Source organism: Zootoca vivipara, chromosome 8 (genome assembly GCF_963506605.1).
Source record: "Zootoca vivipara chromosome 8, rZooViv1.1, whole genome shotgun sequence".
Classification (NCBI taxonomy): Eukaryota; Metazoa; Chordata; class Lepidosauria; order Squamata; family Lacertidae; genus Zootoca; species Zootoca vivipara.
In genome coordinates, this window is record NC_083283.1 from 25,987,516 (window position 1) to 26,004,492 (window position 16,977).

A 16,977-nucleotide genomic window follows, 5' to 3' on the forward strand; every position below is an offset into this window, starting at 1 on the left:
ATGTGCTTTTGCTTATTTTATGAATACTTCCATCCAAGTGTTCTGAAGGATCAGTGCATTTGGAATGGAAACTTGGTATGCTGTAGAAAAGTATAATAATTGGACTATTCTAACTGATCACCCAATTAATATACGTAGGAAACGATCAGACAATAAGCTACTTGTATTTAACATGGCCCCCCCTTTCCCACCCCCAGCTAGGTGATGCTGATAAATATTTATTCTGGAAAATCAGGTTTTGTTTCTAGTAACAGTAGTTGTAGATAGCTGATATTTTGAACTATTTATTTATATTTTTGTCCATAATAAGATATACACATGGCATTTTGTGTACCTGTTCCAGGCATTGTTCTCCCAGAATTCATAAATGATGAAGCGAGATTCACCAGAAAACCTCTGAATAGAAACACTAATAAAACAACAGAATTAATTTGATAAGTAGATAGCAAAGCCAGTATGAAGAAGTAATAAGTTTGGTTAAGATGTAATGAGAACCCTGGCTTCTCACTTTGAGAAGAAGCTGCCACATGCCTTGGACTTACATATTCCCAACCTCTTCAGTAGCCACAAGGAGATCAGATCGAAAGTTGTTTCATATCTTAAACTGAACCAGAGTTCCCTGTAATGCCCAAACTTAAGAACCTGTGGTTTGTTTTAATATTAAAAAACCCTTATTTTCAGATCATTATATTCACTTTCAACTGAAATTCTGTTAGTTTTTTTGCAAGAAAAGAGGAGTGGGACGCTAAATCCAAACCACCACCACCCATTCCAAAAAACAAACAAATCCTGATCGGTAGGATTTCAACTTTATAAAGAAATGATTACAGTTCTGGCACCTAGATCTTGAGGAACCCAGTTTGCCCCACAGCTACGGTAGAATGGTATGCATATTTTCAGTGGTGCCTCGCTTAACGAATGCCCTGCTTAACAAAATTTTCGCTTAACGAAAGGATTTTTTGAGCAGAGGTTGCCTCGCTAGACGAATTCGTTTTATGAAAAATTCGTCTAGCGAATCACGGTTTTCCATAGGAATGCATTGGAATTCAATTAATGCATTCCTATGGACAAAAAAATTCAAAAAAAATTCAATGCATTCCTATGGGATTCGCTAGACGAATTTTTCGTTATAAGAAAAGACCCGTGGAACAAATTAAATTCGTCTAGCGAGGCACCACTGTATATTGCTACAACTATAGTTGCATATAACCTTCCATCCAAGTTCTCTGCAAGGTTTACATAAATGGTAAAATACAATTTGAAATAAAAACACTAAATCAAAAGTAAGTCACACAATCAGCTAAAGTCTTTAGGCTTTACTTGTTTTCAGCTGTATAAATTAAGACACAATTGGTGTCAAATCAGAAAGAGACCAGCAGGTGTCACTATGTACATAAGGAATACAGTGTGCGAGGAAAAAGTCAACTACGGTATCCCTTTTAACTACAGTATATTCAACAGGTTACTTTGCAAGTACAGCACTGTATGTTAACCTTTTTCTTTAATGGGTAATTCGCTGTTGCTCATAAAACTTTTTGGTTTGTTGTAAACATCTAGTTTTGCAGTCCATTTTGTTTTATGTTAAGTATGGCTGCTTTTTTGGAGCAGATATTTAAGTTCCATTGAAATTAATGAGAGTTCCGAGCTACTAACTTTGGCTGGTGCCAGGTCATAATGTGAGGGATGCTTATAGAACCCCTTCGCTAGTTGTCATCCTGATGACTTCCGATGGAATTCTAAGCAGAAATTTACAGCCATCTAAATTTTCTCATCCTCTGGGGCCAGCAAATGTACTCACTGCAGGCATCCGTCTTGAGAAGAGGCCGTGTCCACATACTGCTTCAGAGCAAACCGGAATTGCTCCAGTTCTTCTTCTATTACTGACATCTGACGCTGAACTATCATTATGTGCTGACAGAAGTATGAAGACAATATTATTAGTGAATGCATTGCACTCCTGATATCAGAGCATTTTTATCTTGCCATCTGGGTTGATTGCATACAATAAAATATGGTATGTAAAAATATTTTTTACAGTATATGTAAAAATAAGAGCAATATAATGCAAAGGTTGTTTTTGTTTTTGTTTTTTAAAGGCTGAATAAAGCAATGATGTAACTGGGTCTTCCCTCTAAATGTAATATACCGGTAATTGTGTTACTTTTGAGGGTCCTATTGGAATGCTCAGTAACAAAATTTTGCATCCTTACCCATAAGTAAGCCTTACAGAGGCCAGTGGGACTTACTTCCAAATTAGTATGCATAGGATTGCAAGTCCTTGTTAATTAAACCAGAATAGAATATCCAAAATTTACTTCATGCCTCCATGCAGAAATAACTGCATCAATTCATAATCTAGGGGTGGGGTACTTACAGATTTAGTGTTTTCTTCTGACACCTCTTCTTCCAGTGGCTCAAGCTTTAGATCCTTGCCAACAGCATGGAGGAGAAATGCAAACAAAAGTACCAGATATTAACTATCCACACAGTCATCCTCTGACTTGGACTTACAAGCAGCAGAACCATGGTAATTGGGCAATTTCGTTATAGTGTAACATACCTAAGCTATTGTTGGAATTTGAGAACAACAGAAAAGTAACTGTGTGCCTTGGGAAATAGATCCAAGAAACAACTTCTATTTTGTAACTGCTTGCTTATTGTCATTGGGATGTGCCACTGCTTTTATATACTCAGCACGGATTCAAGCCGACCTTCATATATGTAACAAGTAACACGTTTCAGCAACGAGGAAAGAAATTTTTTGGAGGTAGATAGAACAGGTAGTTATGGATACTGCCACTGCTGGACCATGCTGGCTAAGATAGGGAAAGATGTGGTACAAACTGACCAGAGGTGATTGAGAGCTGCCAACTGTGTCTGCTGCATGGTGATGAGGGTAGGGAAGAAGACCCACTTCTCTGCCTCCATCCCATCATCAAGTACCCACCAGCTGAGGGTTTTTTTGTGTGATATGCCCTACAACGTGCTACTTCAAAACCTTGCCCTTCAGTGGCAAAGAGGGCTACCCAGGTAGGTTATTTAGCTCATTTAGTGGATGTTGTACCTGCTCTACTACTGTCAGGGATGGAAGGAGAGTGCAATGCAGTAAGGATATAGAGGTATTCTTTACAGATTAATGAAGGACCTTGTGCTCACCTTCTGCTCTAGCCTGTCAATCAGTTTCTGGAGTCTGTTTATCTGGGTCATCCACTGGTTGTCTTCCTCCAACCAGCCTTTAGGAGACATAAATAATGGAGTTTTAAAACACTGTTGAAAACTATGGCTTTCTTTATTCACCTCTTTGTTTTGATGGGCATGTTTTCATCCATGTTAGAATATTCAAAGTACTGTTAATGTTCAACCTGGATAATGCTTTTCTAAACATCAATAATAGATAGCATTTTCCTACAATAAGTACTTCACATGACTCAACATTTCTTACTAAATGCAGCTAAGAAATTCTTAAGCCTTTCTTGTCCTGCAGTTTACGGTTACTCCAGTTTATAATTAATTCTGAGGACAGAATCTACTAGGTCAGAGAAGGGACATCCTTCAGGAGTTATTCCAGACTACATAGTTCCTTTTTCTTCCTGGACACTGTGTGGAGATGCAAAGCTTCAGAAGGTGCTAAATATACAAGATCGCATGCAGAAATGTGCTGCTTAAAAATGGCTGCCCGAGCTTCTTACAGTACCGATACTTTGGTTTACACAAAATGCCTATGCTGTATTTATGTTTAAAGTACAGTAAGACTCATACAACAGATGCAGTATTTTCAGATAAGCACATAGCCAGAAGGGTGGGAAGAGTTCTTAGAAAACGTGGACGGCTGCGATTCATCTTCAAAATGAATGCTATGCAAATAACTTTGAACTTGGAGTGGCTTTTCCCAGCATTGTTTCAACATGCAAAAATGGCCCCCATCCGGATCCTTCTTACACACACAAGTCTGATTGAAATTAGCAGTGTCACCTGTGGCAGCTCCTGGTGACAAAATGTTGCTGTCACTGTGGTGGGTAAAATCTCTTTTTGCTTTGTAAGATTGTTAGCTGGTTAGATAGAGACCTTAGATTGCTCATGGTAGATATAACCTGGCACATTCCTTGCAAGGAAATGCCTCTCTGGTTTATGAGGTTTATTGGCATTTTGTTTGTTTTAAAATGGCAACTACAGGAGAATCCAGTCAAAACTGGGACTGTGTTATGTGGGGATGCCTTTAACCCTTTATGCCACAGTCCTAATTAACACCCCCTCCCCCGGTAGCTGCTATTGGCTCTGGAAGGGGAAGCTCTCATATTACAGCATACTTTTTGATTCATGATAAAAACAGTTGCACTAGATGAGTGCAAAGGACAGCTACAGAAATTGCTCTGTGTCCTGACTGACCACATATAGGAAAGAACACAGCTTGTTCCATAAACAAAAGGGGATAGATCAGTGTCAAAAGGCAGCCCTTTTTCTTGTCAAGCTAACATGCAGCAGCAGGGACCCTTGATCTTGCACACCTGTTTTTGAAGTGCCTCAATACCCTACCTTGAGCTAGGAGGAGTTCCCTCGTATCCGAGAGCAGTTTTCTCAAATCCTAGATGTGCCAGGGCAAAACTGAAGTTGGTCATAAAGGAAAGGCACTCTCTGCATGTGTTCAAATATGTTTGCATTTCAAAAGATGAATTGAAAACCAGTTTGGGAGCTCATACTTTTGCATAGCTGCCAAGTTTTCGCTTTTCTCGCGAGGAAGCCTATTCAGCATAAGGGAAAATCCCTGTAAAAAAGGGATAACTTGGCAGCTATGCTTTTATCATCTGCATGATTTCTACAGCCCTTTTAAAACACGAAGTTTTTCAAGCCATTTGTCCCTTGTAACAGCCCTGTGAGATTAGTTGGTAACACCTCCACTATAGAAATAGGGAACTGCAGGTAAAGACAGAGATCTAAGTGAGGTGGACAGACTGTTCAATTATGACTACAAGTTGCTGGTTTTTCTCAATTTGCTTAATTGTATATGAAAAAGTAGGGCCTTTGTACTGCTTTGATTTTACCTGTTCTCCATATTCCAATTTAATATTTTCTCTGATGTTGGATAGCTTCTGACTTTTCTGTTTCCACTGTATTTTTACAGTTTGTTCAACTGGCAAATAAATGTTTAGGGTGGTATATGCAAACTACTGCACATGTCCGCTATATGACAGGAGTTCACACCCAGATTTGTCAGGGCCAATTGAAGTGACAACTTAGGGCCATTCACACTGGTGTATATCTGAACATTTTGTAAATGTATTCCTTAAAGCACCCAAATCACTCATACATGCATAATCCAAATGCCTCGTATCAGCACTTGGACTTGGCAGCCCCCCCCCCCCTGCAGTATCCCAACTGTACACTTGGTGGAATATGAGAATTACCTTTTACTGGGATTTAATTTCATATTAATTTAAATGAAACTTGCTATTTGACTTGTCCTTGGTGGTTACAACTTGTAAAGCACAGAAAACCAAAAATGCAGTACTTCTCTTAAATAACGTTACCTTGGTTAAAAAGAGGGCTGACTGGAGAAAAACTGCTGTTCCTTTGGAGTCTTCGACTTGAACGTCTTCCCAGCTGCTTAACTGCAAGCACCTCTGGCTTTGCTGGCCTTTGTCTTACAAATAAATATTTATATATGCATAAATCAATTGGATTAATGAAACTGTCTCTTTATTCTAAGCATGTTTCCAGTCCTCTTCACACATAGAAACACACATACTAGGAGCTGCCGAGTCACAGAATGTAAACATTCTAACTGCAGAGGGTCTGTCACAAATCTGGCATTCACCACAGAGCCTAGAACATAAGCTTGAGCAAAATCTAGGGAAAGGAAGATTTGGGGTGGCTGCCAATCCAGGTAACTGGAAAGCAGAACGGCCTTGGAGTCATTCACCTATCGGAATGAAATAAACATCCCTACAGTAAAGGTGTGCATCTGGTTCATACAAAGCTCAAATTCTGAACTGATGCAAGCTGCTTTTTTCTGAGGTGACATATGGCTTCACTGGCTGAGGGGCAATATGATTCTATGGAGCTTCCTCTGCCATCAGAGAAAAAGATTCAACTCTAGAGGGCTTGACACTGTGGCCATGGAAAACTCCCCCACCATTGCTATTCCAACAGCAGTGAAGCCAGGAATGGGGTGTTGCCCCATGGGGCATGTCCATCACTGTTTAGAGAAGGAGGGGCTGCAGGGAGCTTGCTACCTCCTCCTTGCCAAAAAGTATCACCTGCTCTTGCTGTCATTTGCCCTAGGACTGCAGAAACCACGAGGGAATTGGCCCCATCCACTGGCCAAAGGAACAAGAGCCACCAACTCCTCTTCAAGCAAGAACAGCAACGAGGGAAGCTCAGCCTAACTATCCATAACTGTTTAGCACTTTGTTCAGGTCCTGAAGGACTCAACTTTCCCACCCCACTCCCTTTATGTATTCTGTCTTTAGTTTGCAAGTCTGACAGCAGGGCCTGTTTTTCTCTCTCTTATTGATGTGAGCTGCTTGGGGAGGCAAGTTATCTGAAAGGCAGGCTAAAAGTATGGCAAACAGCTAAGAAAATGTCTAGGGAAGCTATACTCCCCAGACCCCCAAGATGCTAAAGCAACTCCATCTCCAGAGTTGGGGTAGTTAATTCTCACCCACTGGCTGCAATGGGAGGGAAAAGTTTATGAGAGAATAATGTGGCCACCCTCCTTCCCTGGCTGCTGCGAGCTTGCAAGGCTCTGGATGTGGCAGTTGACCCACTGGAAATGCAAAAACATACCTTCTCCAGTAGGTTAGCTTGCTCTTGAAAAAACATTGCTTGGGTGGAGTTTTACTGAGAGTCGACCCAATGAAATGAAGAAACATGATAAGGTTAGGTACATCAATGTCAACTGAGTCTACTCTGAGTAAAACCTAGTTGAATAAATACCACCCCATGGGATCACCATTAACTGGAAGAAAATGTATTGAGACTGACAGTGGCTGTAGGAAACCCGCAAACAAGATTCGAGTGCAAGGGTACTGTCCCCTCCTGGGGTTTCCAGCAACTGGTATTCAGAAACATTACTGCCTCTGACTGTGGAGACAGAGCCATAGCCATCATGGCTAGTAACATTTGATAGTCCTCCTCCATGAATTTGTCTAAATTTGCCTATTATGTTTTTCCATCCACAAAACATTTCTCCAGTGTTTGCAGCCTCCCTGGCTGCCTGTACTCCCTGATCTAAAAAGCCTCATGGAAGAAATTATCTCATGACATCTTCCTCAGGGTTATGAATGATGTAAGGCAGGCTTCCTCAACCTCGGCCCTCCAGATGTTTTGAGACTACAATTCCCATCATCCCTGATGACTAGTCCTGCTAGCTAGGGATCATGGGAGTTGTAGGCCAAAAACATCTGGAGGGCCGTGGTTGATGTCACCCAGGAAGGCTGCTGAGTGCTGACTGCTACTGAGATGATTTGTAGAATGAGGGAGGGGAGGGAGATGTTCATTCACAAACATGCCTTGACCACTTGAAATGACTTGTTTTTACAATCGCAAGGTAATAGGAGCACACAGCATTACTCAGTTGCAACCTCCCCCGAAACAATTCCTGATACATTTCCACAGGGGTTGGGGAACGGTTGAAATCTCACTTATCTTGACGGGTCTGTTCCTCTGTGGTTTCCATGGCGCACTCCAGGGAATTATGGAGCGACTGTAGCTGATTCACTGTTTCTTTCAGCAGAAAGCGAGTCACAAACTGTTCCAACTTGGAAGCCTCCTGATAATTCTACAGAAAAGAAATAGACACTAGCAGAAAGGGAAAGTGCAATATTTCACACTTGTGCAGCTTTCCTCCTAAACATCAGCTGCACACAGTCTGTATTCCGTGCTCTCATAAGAAGACAGCATGTGCTCATAATGTGATTCTAAAGCAGTTCTATAGTATTTTTTTAAAAAACAAAAACGAACAACAGTACAGGAAACAACAATAATTCCTAAACTGCTGGGACAGAAGTTTTATTGTGGCCCAAGGAATACCTGAGTTAACTTGTTAGCAGGTCCTGTGAGCCGAAACTATCTCCACCTATACACAGGAGGCTGCCTTCTGCATCTCTACAGTTCCCTACTCAATCTCTTTACAGTTGAGCTGGATAATTCTGCCCTGTCTATGCTAGGAGTATTTGGAGCAAAAACGATGCCAACATGCAGGAGAAAGGTCTGCTGTCATAGGAGGCTGCCTGTTGCTCCTCTGCATGAATCATCATTAGAGGTGGTAACTCTAATTACAGATAACTTTTAATCTATGGGCAAAACTAGGTGATGCATTAAATGTTTTATTACTATTATTAAATATATATATATATTTGTTATTAAACATTAAATCAACATATCACAAAATACACCAAAAAAATAAATAAATCCAAATTATACAAAATTAAACTTATAATACAAAAAAGATAAAAAAAGAGAAAAAAGGAAAAAAACTAAGAAAACAGGAAAAAACAATAAAAAGAACATAAAACACAATAAACTTCCCAGCACTTCCATGTCAGTTCCCTATTTACAAATAAACTCTACTATGCATTAAATGTGTGATAGCATCTAAGCTGTCCAGTTTCCTTTTCTTTCTGACAACCAGGGAATTGGCCTTCCAGCCTGTAATAAACAGCGAGAGAAGGCTAATCCTCCCCTCCCCAAGTAATCCTGACCAAAATTAGCCCCCAAAATTCTTATTTATCCTTGGATGGAAAGTGCTATTTCTGCCAATTGCTTGGCAGGGTTTCCTTCTGGGATGATTACCATAGCTGCCATGTTTTCCCTTTTCTCGTGAGGAAGCCTATTCATAAGGGAATTTCCCTTAAAAAAAGGGAGAACTTGGCAGCTATGATGATTACAATGTGTGTGATTTTCTCAGGACCAAGCATGGTTAAGTCTCACATGATTCTCACTCTCCCCCCATCTCCATCCTTTCTCCCTGTTATTTCAGAGGAAAAGCTTGAGACATTAAATACACTTCTAACATATTGCTTAGTTTGGCAGCCGAACACATGCCAGCAATTAACCTACAGGTGTCAGAAATCATAGCTGGGAGTGGTGGGGGAGGCAATACTGGTTTGCTATAATTGTTACTTTTTATAGCAAGATTAACAACAACAAAAAGAGGGGAAAGGAAAACAAAAAAGGGAAAAGGAAACAAACTCACATTAATAATACAATGATAATTGGTGCATCCATTTCAGTTTAAACATATAAGTTGATACATGCCATCCAAATGTCTTGATAATCAAATGAAATTGGTGTTTATGAGAAATATGTTCAAAGTGTAGCAAGGCCAGAAAGGGCCTTGGACCATTGCATAATAGATGTTTATATCCTCCCAAGCTTGAAGTATAAAGCCTCTTGGGGACCATCAGGGCATGCAAAATCCACTTTTGTCCTGCCATTAGTTCCCATACCACAACTGTAAATGCCAAGGATTTCACTAAAGGACATCATATGGTTCCAAGACATGGCCTGAAGCAGGGGTCAGCTACCTTTTTCAGCCGTGGGCTGGTCCACTATCCCTCAGACCATGTGGTGGGCCGGCTTTTTTGGGGGGGGGGATGATGAACGAATCCCTATGCCCCACAAATAACCCAGAGATGCATTTTTTTAATAAAAAAATCACACACTACTCATGTAAAAACACCAGGCAGCCCCCACAAATAACCCAGAGATGCACTTTAAATAAAAGGACACATTCTATTCATGTAAAAACACGCTGATTCCTGGACGGTCTGCGGGCCGGATTGAAAAGGCGATTGGGCCGCATCTGCCCCCAGGCCTTAGGTTGCAGCGGCACAGCTGTAGTTAAGAAGGGTAAGGGTTGAAGATTTAAACACATTGGGAAACATTTAAACTATAGAATACACTGCCATTAGACTACAGAATTCATCTGTTGTGCAGGACCTCCTAATGAACTCTAATTGTGCAACCTGAATTGCCCTGCATGTGACTGAATCCTACCTGAAAATAGCAACCGCCTGGAAGCACCCTAAGAGAAACACATGCTGTTCCCGCTAGGACATCAAACGGTTATTGAAATCCCAGCTGTGAAGCTGTCCCATGTACCACCCCTGCTAATTATGCACCTGAAGACATTAAAGTTGCCACCGACATTAATCAAGCCTGCGATATCACAATTCATAATAGCTACTACTTCTAAAGCTAAAGGGTGTGGGGAAGCCTGGCAGGACAGGTTGTCTGTGACTCCCTTTGGCACCGCTCTGAAGCTGGCACCAGCTCCGCGTGAAAAACATTTGCGGCGGCCTCTCGAAAGTGACAGAACGCATTTGTACCAGCAAGGCGAAGTTCTGCCTCCCCCCCCCTAAATCGTCCGACATGGCTCCTCTAATTGGATTAAAGCTGCCACAGTATCCAGCAGGGCTAATTCCATTGCTGGAAGCTTTGATTCTTTGTGACACCATGCTAGGGCCATCCACAGTAATGTTGCCGTAATGGGAATTGAAATTCATATTCTCCGGCAGATCCCCAAAATGGCTGCCTTTGAAGAGCAGTATCCTTTGTTGTCAAATGAACAAAACATTGGCAAAGGGGTTCTCGGAAGACCTGCCTCGCCTGTGAGAGGTTTGGTGACCTTAAAGAGGCTTCGGTGACGCATGATCAAAGGATGTTCAAATCTATAAAACATTACAGGTGTCTAACCTGCAACAAGAATTCTGATGAGTACTGTAGTTTGGGGATATGCTAGGCTAGCCTTCACTAGCTTGGGATACCCTCCCGATGTATCCCCCACTACTGGCTGGGACTAATGGGAGCTGTAACCCAAAATATTTGAAGGGCACCAGTTTGGCAAAGGCTGTGCTAACTAACTGCAGGGGGGGGGGCATTATTTAGGTCTTGGTGCCACCCTACCCCTAGAATGGCAGGTAAAGAGGCAAAAAGGGTTTGCAGGCACCCCCGACCAGGTGACTGGCAAATCTATGGGTACAGCACTTTGCAAAAACTGTCAATCAGTTGATGGTTGGAGTTTCCAAAGTGGCACAAAAGGAATGCCAAGGCTTCCATTATACCCCGTGTATATTTGTAAATAAAGGAAATATTACGAAGTTAGCAGAGGACTTGAGAACCAAGGAGCAAATGATTACAGGACTTCTTTTTTTCTACGGCTGTCTAGTAAAGATGCATATAATTGCACTATTGCTTCAGAGAGGCTCGTTTACCTACTCAGATAAGCACAAAAGGTGGTAGAAGACATGATTTTTATTGATGGGGTGTGTAAGAATAATTCTTATATTGAAAGAAAGCCTGTGCAGTGGCCTATCTCGATTCATGTGGGTGAGATCACCATTCTGAGAGTTCTGACTATTCACACAAGCTTTCCTCTGCTATGTTTTGTGTTGATGGAAATTTGTTGTTTTCTTTTTGGCGTGTTGAAGTAAACAATAATAATAAAAAGCAGTTTCCCTCTTGCTAGTTGCAAGATTAAAGCACCAACTTCTCTTGGCTCTAGTCTAGTGTCATAAAATGCAGGCAAGAAATGAAAGCGAACCCCAGGAGTTCTTGTCTCTTGTGTAGGGGGAAATAACATCACGAGAAAATGTTCACAGCTCTAGATTGCATTCCTCACAGCTCCAGTCCTTTGCTCCCGCTGCCCCACTAAGTCTGGTTCCTGTGACCTTAAGGGTCCATCATACTTTTAAATAAATAGAAGCACAGTGCAACTCTAGAGCCTGCACAGTTCCAGAAAGCTGCAATAAAATTACTGTATTTTAATTTTCTAAATGTTTTTTGGGAAAGCATACATAATATTTTTCCCTGTATGTGTGTGCAGCGGGTGGATTCTAATGGGAAACTACCTAATTTGCACATCTCAAACCAATACAGGAACGGAAACACAGCTATCATTTGAAATTCACAGTTCTCCAAATTTTGTGATGCAGTTGCCCAGCCGATGTAACCAAAACACATATACTAAGGGAACTGTGAACACAAAAACGAAGATATTTTGAAAATGACATACAAAAATGCATTGAATCAGGAGAGATTGCTTGCAAAAAATGTGAATTTTTTTTCAAAACTACATACAGAAGTGTGCTTATTAGGAAAAATTGCACTAAAATGCTGACAGATTTTAATGTGGATTTAAAAAGGATTTTTTAAAAATTGCCATGGAGAAGTAGAGAAATGAATTTTACCACTGGGGGAAATGACAAAACAAAAATGTAACAGATTTGTCTGTCCCCAGTAGTTCTTGGCATACAGATGCCCAGTGGTTCAACCCTGGCTTTTTTTAAAAAAAAGGAATCTCAAGGTTTCGAGAGACTTTCATCTGAGGAGCTGCAGCAGCATCAGGTGCAGTAGGCAGTATGGAGACATATAGCCAATGGTCTCATTCAGTTTCCTTTTTGCCACAACAAACAAACAAACAAATAACATTATACCATTTTCCAGGTAAGCCTCACAAAATAGTTTACAGGAAAACTATTACATCACCAGTAAATAATGATGTTTTTCCTACTCACTAAAGCCTCCTCCAAACAGAAATGATTTCCTTAGTTTACAACCAAATACTGAAAATGGCTGCCAAGAAAAACTCGCTCCCAATTATAGTTATGGGAAAGTGGGGCGTCCTTCTCCACTAAGTCACAGGTGTCAGGTGTGGTTCCTGGTTGCTGCTTGCTCTTTCCAAACTGCCAAAGGGGCTGGAGTGGTGGCAAGAGGATGGAAACAGCTCTCAGCCTACCTCAGCTGTTCTGCAGGCTGTTGCTGGCTCTCAAAACATTAAAAGGTTTGATGTGAATAGCTGCCCGCAAAACAAGGAACAACAACACATTCTAATAATAGCAAAAGGTTAAGAAATAGGAGCAGCTTCCTTCACTCTGCTTGCTAAGCATTCTGGCACCCTCTTATATCCCCTGCTGAAGACACACCTCTTTACTTATTTTTTAGGGTTGCCGTATTTCAAAAAGTAAAAGTCAGGACACCCCAAAAGTTGTTGAACTTTTTTTAAGGAAAGCACTGAAATTCTTGAGCTTTAATGTAGTTTAATGGTGAATTTTGGACATAATGAAGATGTAAAGGATTTGGATTATCATAAAAGATGCAGGAGGAAATGGTCAACAGTAGGACCCACAAAGGGGAGGAGGGAAGTCCAGGAGATTCTTTGGAATCTTATTTTTATGTTGTATGTTGGATATATAATTGTAAAACTTTAATCTGAAAACCAAATAAATAAAATCAATAAATAATGAAATTGTTAAGGTCCGTCCCCCCCAAAAAAACGCCAAAAAACCCCCACAGTTTTGCCTCGGACATCAATCCTGCCTTTGAAATCCTGAGAGAATCTGGACGTATGGCAGCCCTATATTTTTAGGACCCACCTAATTTCTGTGTTTGTGTTTTAAACAGTGTTGAGCATTGTGTTTTAATTGTTGGCACCTGCCCTGGGATCTTACAGCAAAGGAAGGGTAAATAATAGTAACAATAATGATAAATATAAATACTTTCAGTTTTGGTAAGTTAGACAGAAAGATAGCTTAAAAACAGTTCTTCTGATTTCCACTTGATCAAAGGCAAATTGTAACCTGACAGATGCAAAGAAAACCTTCCCCAAACCAATTGTTAATCTGGTCACAGTCCTATTTTGCAGCAGAAGTGACTCATAGCAGCTCATCTCCAGGAGCGAAGTAATGGGATTTATACGCCACATTTCTTCCCATTTCTTCCTCTCCCCAGACACTCCACTATAAATACACAGGGCTTTCACTCCCTGCCTTTTGCCTGTTCTGCCTCGGTGGCACAACAACAAGGCATCAGCCAAACATGTTTTTGTAAGGGTATGTTTTGTATTCAAGTCCCAGCCTTCAAAAATAAAAGGGGTGGGGGGGTGGGGTGGGGGACAAAGAGCAGATTTAAAGGCATTTTTAATCCACGTATTACTGTTTCTTGTTCTTTCTCCCGGTGACATAACATGAACAACTAGGATCCCTGCTCGATTAAGAAACTGGATCTTCTAAGGTTCTTAATTGCTCAGGGAGCAGATAGAAGGATTTCCTTTGCAGACTGAAATATACTCGGAGTCTAAAGTGAATTTCATGCTCTTTATTCAGCTTGTAGTAGCAATAGAGGAAGAAGAGAAGAATCGCTCTTTCCCAAAAAACGTCTGCTTATATACTGTACATTATTTACACAATGGGCCTTGCGTGCTTGGCTACTTCAGGGCTGCACCTGGGGGCCAATCAGGTTGCGAATTGACTTCTGCCAGCAGCCTGATTGGCGGCTCCTGCAGGCCAATCACGTTGCTGATTCACTTCCACCTGGAGCTGGATTGGGTGGCTCCTGCGGACCAATCAGACTGCTGCATTCTGGATCCTATTGTTCTAGGATTCAGCTCAGTACATAACACAGACATTTAAGACCAGGTATGGCAACACACTCAGTGATGTTACAAATGAGTAATAAAATTAATAAGGGATAAAAAAGGATATACATTACTTTGTTTTATTACCATGGGGGGGGGCTCTCTGAACAAGGCAATGGCAGAGTTTTATTCCCTGCTTGAGTTCAGGTTTTTGCTATTTTCAACAAATACTCACTGGGTGTTCACCGACCACAGTGTTTGTCCATTCGTTCTCTCTTTCTCTCAAACCCCCTCACAACGTACTTGGTTACCCTGGATACCAAAGATGAATGATTTATCCAGGGACCCAGTTCAGAAATTCTCCTCAAGTAAAAAACACCAACTAACCAAGGCCTCTATGGCTTTGGAGAGTCTTGTTTTCCCAAGGAAGAGATCTAACATTCTTTGTTGATCTGCCTCTAAGTTGCACTGCAGAAGTCTGCTCCTGCACAACAAGATCTACATTTGTTTCCAGGGCACCCTTGGGAAACAGCAAGCTGAGTGTCCAGAAAAGTGTGCACAGTGTTTGATCTTGCAAACACTGGGTGTGGGTGTGTTGCATCGTTAAAGACCTTGGGTACCATTGGGTCCTGCTACTCAACTTGACCTAGGCAGTCAATACAGTATTAGGAACATAGGGAATTGCTTGATACAGAGTCAAACCAGTGGTCCATCTAGCTTCAGATTGTCTGCTGCACGGACTGGCAGTAGATCTCAGACAGGGGTCTTTCCCAGCCCCATTCTGGGAATGTCATGGATTGAAGGCAGGCACTTTTGCGGGTGGCATTGTGGTCTAAACCACTGAGGCTCTTGGGCTTGCCTATCAGAAAGTCGGCGGTTCAAATCCCTGCGATGGGGTGAGCTCCCGTTGCTCTGTCCCAGCGCCTGCCAACCCAGCAGTTCAAAAGCACGCCAGTGCAAGTAGATAAATAGTTATCGCTGCGGTGGGAAAGTAAATAGCATTTCCGTGCGCTCTGGTTTCAGTCATGGTGTTCCATTGCGCCAGAAGCGGTTTAGTCATGCTGGCCACATGACCCAGAAAGCTGTCTGTGGACAAACACCAGCTCTCAGCCCGAAAGCGAGATGACCGCCACAACCCCAAAGTTGCCTTTGACTGGACTTAACCATCCAGGGGTCCTTTACCTTTATCTTTTTTCTACCTTACTTTTGCATGCAGTGCATGTGCTCTACCACTGAAAAGCAGAAATGGCAACCAATCCAGTTTTCTAGGAGTTGAATGTTTGGAATATCAACCTGAAGTTGCCAACCATATCCTTTGACATTCCAATGTAATTTCAGATACTTGCTGAATTACATCAAAGGTTCATCTCTAGCCACGTCGGACGTTCGGCTTCTGAAAAAACATTTGAAAACTTACTCCCGATTTGTTTGTCAACTAAGCCGATCGAGTACCAAGGTTCCACTGTATTATGAAGGTACGGGTGATAGACAGATAGACAGTGTTGCTGAAGAACAAGAATAAAACTTCCTCCTACTTTTTTTGTGGAGTCCATTGCCTTCAGTATGGATAGATTGAGGTCTTCCAAAGCAGACAGCACATTTTCATACTCTCCCAAGTGTTGGGAAAAATACTCTAAAAGAAACAAATTCACAGCACAAGCAAAGGAAGAAAGATCAAGGAATTATTCTCATTCATATATACTGTATTGGAATCAAATACATAGAGAGATAGAACAAGAAGCATAAGGATCTAAACTCCGGTAGAAGGCTCCTTCCCATTAGAATGGGGGGTTAGTTTGCTAACAGCCTGATGCTTTATGACACACAGTGCAGCTTCTGGCTATGCTGTGCTGTATTCTAACTTCTATGTACGCAACCAAGAGCTTGCACAAGGGAAGGTACAATAGATTATTGAAGCAAAGGGGACATGAAAAGGAAAGCAGCAGTAAAAATGGGCAAAAATGTAAAGAAAGGACATGAACCTCCTCGAGTAAGAATGTCAGATGCTAACACCAGCCCTAGCAAGCGGCTCTTGAGATGGTACTGTAGAACCCTCTTTGCGTAGATACATTACATACACACACACTTCAGAAACTGTGACAAAAGGAAATATCCACGGGGTGAACATCATTCCAGGGCTTCTTGTAAGGCGTCCAAAATACCTCACACAATATCGCATGACCCTCACCTTTCTATCAACTATCAAAGGAAGATGTAAGGAGGCTCACAAAGCATAGGAAATCACAGACAGCTTCCCTAGGGAGTCTCCCCCTCAAATTTTGGGGGGGGGATCTTGGCAGAGAATCTACACATTAAACAATCCAGTGTTGGGGGAGTGGGGAGACTGGAGAAAGGGGGCAGGATCACTTAAAGGCAGCATTTGCCTTATTTTCCCCTCCCCAAGCAAAAGAGGGATACATTTTAAGTTAATGTCCTAGAGAGGGGGAGAAGAAATTTAGATTAAAAGACATACAAGAGGTGCATGTAATTCTGCACATTTATCTAGTCTCATTAGTGGTAATGGTTTATTGATTACCTTCCCTGGGAGTTCTGCACAGCTGCATTTTGCATAATTAGCTGGTGTGATCAAAAAGGAGCCACTCTGGCTACAGAGCTCTTTTGTT

General features: G+C 41.5%; 1 protein-coding gene across 2 annotated transcripts in view; it reads right to left on the bottom strand.

Annotated features, from left to right (window-relative positions):
* The window catches only part of NECAB1 (N-terminal EF-hand calcium binding protein 1), a 44,944-nt gene that overhangs the window by 8,091 nt on the left and 19,876 nt on the right, over positions 1 to 16,977 (bottom strand). For both annotated transcript variants that reach the window (XM_060277714.1, XM_035126011.2), the window contains 7 exons: positions 15,889 to 15,986; positions 7,641 to 7,777; positions 5,526 to 5,638; positions 3,157 to 3,233; positions 2,375 to 2,428; positions 1,799 to 1,911; positions 335 to 409 (listed from right to left, as the gene is read on the bottom strand). In XM_060277714.1, the coding sequence (XP_060133697.1) occupies positions 335 to 409; positions 1,799 to 1,911; positions 2,375 to 2,428; positions 3,157 to 3,233; positions 5,526 to 5,638; positions 7,641 to 7,777; positions 15,889 to 15,986 (667 nt within the window). The remainder of the gene's footprint in view (positions 1 to 334; positions 410 to 1,798; positions 1,912 to 2,374; positions 2,429 to 3,156; positions 3,234 to 5,525; positions 5,639 to 7,640; positions 7,778 to 15,888; positions 15,987 to 16,977) is intronic.